General features: G+C 57.4%; 1 protein-coding gene across 1 annotated transcript; it reads left to right on the forward strand.

Annotated features, from left to right (window-relative positions):
* Positions 1 to 6: 6 nt before the first annotated feature.
* Positions 7 to 3,723, forward strand: GIPC3 (GIPC PDZ domain containing family, member 3). The gene is made up of 6 exons (XM_011967339.1): positions 7 to 125; positions 800 to 985; positions 1,118 to 1,298; positions 2,734 to 2,846; positions 3,118 to 3,199; positions 3,326 to 3,723. The coding sequence occupies exons 2-6, from the start codon at positions 836 to 838 to the stop codon at positions 3,475 to 3,477; spliced, it is 678 nt and encodes a 225-aa protein (XP_011822729.1). The 5' UTR covers positions 7 to 125; positions 800 to 835; the 3' UTR covers positions 3,478 to 3,723.
* The last annotated feature ends 2,164 nt before the right edge of the window (positions 3,724 to 5,887 follow it).

Here is a 5,887-nt window from a genome sequence, read left to right on the forward strand (position 1 = left end):
GCCCGCGCCTGGTCTTCCGCACGCAGCTGGCGCACGGGAGCCCCACGGGCAAGATCGAGGGCTTCACCAACGTCCGCGAGCTGTACGCCAAGATCGCCGAGGCCTTCGGGATCGCGCCCACCGAGGTAAGGACCCCGGACACCCGCGCCCGAGACCATCCGCCTGATGTGGTGAGGGGTGGGGAGCTTGAACGCTGGACGGCAGACCCCAGATCCCCGGATCCCAGACGTCGGGGTGGCTGCCTAATCGCCGGATCTCAGAGACGCAGCCCTCAGAGAACGGGGTGCCACACCCCAGGGTTCCCCTTTGCACGCTCTGCGCAAAAGATGGGGAGGTCTTAGGTCTAGAGGACCCCTAGATATTCCAGAAAATCCTCTGCGCAGACCTCGCTTGGAGCGGACCCCAGCCCTCGGGGAAGCTCCTCTGTGCTTCCTGGGAATAGCTGGCATCTGGGGTTCCAGATGGTCCCCTTGGAGATGGGAAGTCTGAGGCCGTGGTGTGGTTGGGGGGTTCCTGGGCATTTTTCCAATCCGGGTCCGTTTGGTCTGCAGCCCCCAGAGGGCGCCAGCAGATTAAACCTGGAGGTCTGGGGGCTGGAGGTCCTGGAGGTATGGAGAGGGGTCTCCACCTGCCGGAAGCCGCCTTCTCCCTCCTCTCTCCATTCTCGGGAGGTCCCACGCCCTGCCCTTTCCCATGGGCTGGGATCCTGGTCGCTGGGAACAGGGGCCTGCGCAGACAGGGCGGCTGCGTGGGAGGATGCGTGCCCTGGCTACCTCTGCGTTCCTTCTCCCCCGGGAAGATTTTATTCTGCACCCTCAACAGCCACAAAGTGGACATGCAGAAGCTCCTAGGGGGCCAGATAGGCCTGGAGGATTTCATCTTTGCCCACGTGCGAGGCGAGACCAAGGAGGTGGAGGTCACTAAGACAGAGGACGCTCTGGGGTTGACCATCACGGACAACGGGGCCGGCTACGCCTTCATCAAGGTGCCCGGGAGGGGGTGGGCAGGTGGCCTCCTGGGGTCCAGCAACTGCCCCCACACTCTGGGTCGACGTGGGTTCTGGGGATTGGAGGCGGGTGGCTGGGGTTGCCCTGCCAGCGACGCTGGATCCCTGCAGAGAATCAAGGAAGGCAGTATCATCAACCGGATCGAGGCAGTGTGCGTGGGTGACAGCATCGAAGCCATCAACGACCACTCCATTGTGGGCTGCCGCCACTACGAGGTGGCCAAGATGCTCCGGGAGCTGCCCAAGTCCCAGCCCTTCACCCTGCGCCTGGTGCAGCCCAAGAGGGCCTTCGGTGAGGCGGGTGGGCTGGCGGGAGCTCTTCCCGAAGTGGGTCCTACGGATGCCGGGAGTGGAGGAGGGTCGGGGATGGGACAGGCTGGAAGGTTCTAGGTGCACCCGCTGCATGGCTACTAGCTCCTGGCAGGGTAACAGAAACTGGTAGTTTCTATTAATAGATTGTTATGGAACCAGTCTGTGGGGGAGGGGTGGGGGAGAGACTGGGTAAAGTGGAGTGGGAGGAGGAGGCCTCCAGAACCACTTTGTAGCCAGGCTGGGAGCTTTTTTTTTTTTTTTTTTTTTTTTGAGGGAGTCTCACTCTGTGGGCCTTGGCTGGAGTGCAATGGCATGATCTTGAATCTCAGCTCACTGCAACCTCCGCCTCCCGGGTTCAAGCGATTCTCCTGCCTCAGCCTCCCGAGTAGCTGGGATTACAAGCACCCGCCATTGCGCCTGGCTAATTTTTGTATTTTTAGTAGAGATGGGGTTTCACCGTCTTTACCAGTCTGGTCTCGAACTCTTGACCTCAGGTGATCCACCCGCCTCGGCCTCCCAAAGTGCTAGGATTATAGGCGTGAGCCACTCTGCGCGCAGCCTGGGAACTTTTAAAGTAGTGCTTTGAGGTCATGGTGGATTCTAGAGAATGAGAATATGAGAAAAGTTTTCTTTCTTCCTTTTTTTTTTTTTTTTTTTTGAGGCGGAGTCTCAATATGTTGCCCAGGCAGGAGTGCAGTGGTGCGATCTCAGCTCGCTGCAACCTCTGCCTCCCAGTTCAAGAGGTTCTCCTGCCTCAGCCTCAGGAGAAGCTGGGATTACAGGCGTGTACCACCATGCCAGGATAATTTTTGTATTTTTAGTAGAGATGGGGTTTCATTAGGTTGACCAGACTGGTCTCAAACTCCTGAGCTCAGGTGATCCACCCGTCTTGGCCTCCTCCCAAAATGCTGGGATTACAGGCGTGAGCCACTGCGCCTGGCCGTGCCAGCTAATTTTTAATATTTTTCTTTTTTTGAGATGGAGTTTCACTCTTGTTGTCCAGGCTGGAGTGCAGTGGCGCGATCTCGGCTCACCGCAACCTCTGCCTCCCAGGTTCAAGTGATTGTCCTGCCTTAGCCTCCCAAGTAACTGGGATTACCCAGACAAGAACATACCTAGATTGAGGCTCCTGCCACAAGGAGGGTCCCAAGCAGTCCCTAGAAGAGGGAGAATGAGGGCATGGGACTGGAACGTTAGTTCTAAACTTGCTCCATTACACCTCATTCTGGACTTGTAATTTAGTTTGCTGGGGACGGGAAGTGTGGAATCTTGAAAGGGTCTCTGGAGATTCGCCGCAAAGGAGGACTTTGAAGGGGAGGAAGATTCTAGAAAGGCTCGTCTGGTGGCCTCCCAGGGTTTACAAAGATGTGGCTCCACCCAGAACCCATGGCCATCCCTCACTCTGTTCCCTCCAGATATGATTGGCCAGAGAAGTCGGTCCAGCAAATGTCCCATAGAGGCGAAAGTGACCAGTGGGAGGGAGACCCTGCGGCTTCGTTCTGGGGGGGCTGCCACAGTGGAGGAGGCGGTGAGTGAAGGGGAGGGGTTCTTCCCAGGCTTCTGCACCTGCAGTTCTGCCACTGAGTCAGTGTGGCCTTGGGCAAGAACTTCTCGGAGCCTCGGTTTCTCTGCCTGCAAAATGGGTCTTCGTTGAAAGGTGGGGCAATGATGTGGGTACCAGCACTACTGACTCATGTGAGGGTCCAGTCCACCCTAACCTTAGGGGTGGGGGTCTGGAGGGGCTGGGCTGGAGGGCTTCAAAGTTTTTCACCCCTGACTTCCCTCTCCTGTGCCCTCAGCCCAGTGAGTTTGAGGAAGAGGCATCCCAGAAGGTTGATGACCTGCTGGAAAGCTACATGGGCATTCGGGACCCCGAGCTGGGTAAGGGGCCAGGGTAAGCTGGGGGGCCCTGGCGGGAGGGCAGCCTACGGGAGGAGGCAGGGGTCCCAGCGGGAAGTTTGGAATGGGAAGTGCCCTCACTGACAACCCCTCCGGCATGGCCCGCAGCGTCCACCATGGTGGAGACGTCCAAGAAGACAGTGAGCGCCCAGGAGTTTGCACGCTGTTTAGACTCCGTCTTGGGCGAGTTCGCCTTCCCCGACGAATTTGTGGTGGAGGTGTGGGCCGCCATCAGCGAGGCCAGGGAGGCCTGTGGCTAGTCTGCCCTGGGGGAGCCCAGCACAGCCCCAGCCTGGAGCCCCGCCCCCTGCCCCAGCCCTGCTCCAGAACCCAGCCCAGATCGGAGGCCAAGTTCCTCTCTAGAGCTCAATCCAATTTGGAGCCCCAGCCCAGCTCCAGAACCCAGCCCTTCTCTAGAATCCAGCCCAGATCTGAGGCCAAGCTTTGTGCTAGAGCCCAGGCCAGCTCTGAGACCAAGCCCAGCATTGAGAACAAGCCGTGTTCTAAAACTCAGGCCAGCCCTGAGACCAAGCCCAGCTCTAGAACCCAGATGAGCTTTGAGACCATGCCCAGCTCTAGAACCCAGATGGGCTCTGAGACCATGCCCAGCTCAAGAACCCAGATGGGCTCTGAGACCATGCCCAGCTCGAGAACCCAGATGGGCTCTGAGACCATGCCCAGCTCGAGAACCCAGATGGGCTCTGAGACCATGCCCAGCTCGAGAACCCAGATGGGCTCTGAGACTGAGCCCAGCATAGAGACCAAGCCCTGTTCTAGAACTCAGGCCACCTCTGAGGCCAAACCCAGCTCTACAACCCAGATGGGCTCCGAGACTAAGCTCAGCTCTAGAACTCAGATGAACTCTGAGACTAAGCTCAGTATTGAGACCAAGCCCTGTTCTAGAGCCCAGGCCAGCCCTGAGGCCAAGCTCAGCTCTAGAACCCAGATGGGCTCTGAGACTATGCCCAGCTCTAGAACCCAGATGGGCTCTGAGAATGAGCCCAGCATAGAGACCAAGCCCTGTTCTAGAACTCAGGCCACCTCTGAGGCCAAGCCCAGCTCTAGAACCCAGATGGGTTCTGAGACTAAGCTCAGCTCTAGAACTCAGATGAACTCTGAGACCAAGCCTAGTATTGAGACTAAGTCCTGTTCTAGAGCCCAGGCCAGCTCTGAGACCAAGCCCAGCTCTAGAACCCAGATGAGCTTTGAGACCAAGCCCAGCTCTAGAACCCAGATAAGTTCTGAGACCAAGCCCAGCATTGAGACCAAGCCCTGTTCTAGAACTCAGGCCACCTCTGAGGCCAAGCCCAGCTCTAGAACTCAGGCCAGCCCTGAGACCAAGCCCAGCTCTAGAACCCCGATAAGCTCTGAGACCAAGCCCAGCATTGAGACCAAGCCCTGTTCTAGAACTCAGGCCACCTCTGAGGCCAAGCCCAGCTCTAGAACTCAGGTCAGCTCTGAGACCAAGCCCTGCTCTGAAGCCCAGGCCAGCTCTGAGATGAAGCTCATCTCTAGAATCCAGCTGAGCCCTGACAACAAGCCAAGCTCTGGAACCCAGACAAATTTTAAGACCCAGACCAGCTTGGAGACCAATCCCAGTTCCAGAATCCAGGCTAGTTCGGAGACCAAGCCCTGCTGGAAAACTCGAGCTGACTCTGGAACTCTGGACAGCTCCACAATGCAGCCACACCTGGACACTCGGTCTAGCTCCAGAACCCCAGTTAATTTTGGAACCCATGTGAGATTCATGAAGCAACCCAGCTCTGGAACTCCAGCCAGCTCAGGATTCAGAGACAGCTCCCAAACCAAATCCTATTCAAGAACTCAGACCAGCTCAGAAACCCAGGTCCACACAACTGCCCAGTCCAGATCCCAAGCCCAGTTGCATCCAAGTACCCATCCCCACCCTGCAGCCCAGACCAGCGCCAGTGACGATTCCAGCTCTGAGACTGAGCCCAGCTCTAGAACCTCACCTAGTGCTACAACCAGGCCCAACTGCAGGATTCAGACCAGCTCTGGAACCCCATCCATCTTGGAAGCAAGGCCCAGCTCCAGCACACAGCTTGGTGCCAAGTCCCACTCTTCCTGCAGAATGCAGGTCAGCTCTAGAATGCAGACCAATTTCAAGGCCTGGCCAAGCTCCAGAGCTCAATCCAGTCCAGGCACTGCACTCAACTCTAGAACTCAGCTCAGTTCTGGGGCACAGGCTGGTTCTGAAATCCCAGCCAGCTCCAAAACACAGACAGTGGCTGAGACCCAGCCAAGTTCCAGAATCCAACTAAGCTCAGGAGTCCTACCTAGTCCTGGGACCCAGGCCATCGCAGCAACAGAGTTAAGCTCCACAGCCCCGTCTAGTTCTGACAGCAGGCCCAGCTCCAAGACCCAGCGCTGCCCAGGAGCTCGACCAGCCTCTGGGACTCAATTCGCCTCTAAAACCCTGCCAGGTTCTAGGTACCAGCTCCAGACCACAGCCTCAGAGAGCTCTGGTATTCAACTAGACTTTGGGAAGCAGACCAGCTCTGGAAGTCAGCCTAGCTTTGGAACTCAGCCCAGCTCTGGGACCCAGATAAGCTCAAGAATTCAAGCCAGCTGTGGAAGTCAGCTTAGTTCTGGAACGCAGCTGATTCCTGGAGCCCATCCCAGCTCCAGAACTCAGACCGGTTCTGGAAA

This window comes from Mandrillus leucophaeus, unplaced genomic scaffold (assembly GCF_000951045.1).
Source record: "Mandrillus leucophaeus isolate KB7577 unplaced genomic scaffold, Mleu.le_1.0 Scaffold8, whole genome shotgun sequence".
NCBI classification, from domain to species: domain Eukaryota; kingdom Metazoa; phylum Chordata; class Mammalia; order Primates; family Cercopithecidae; genus Mandrillus; species Mandrillus leucophaeus.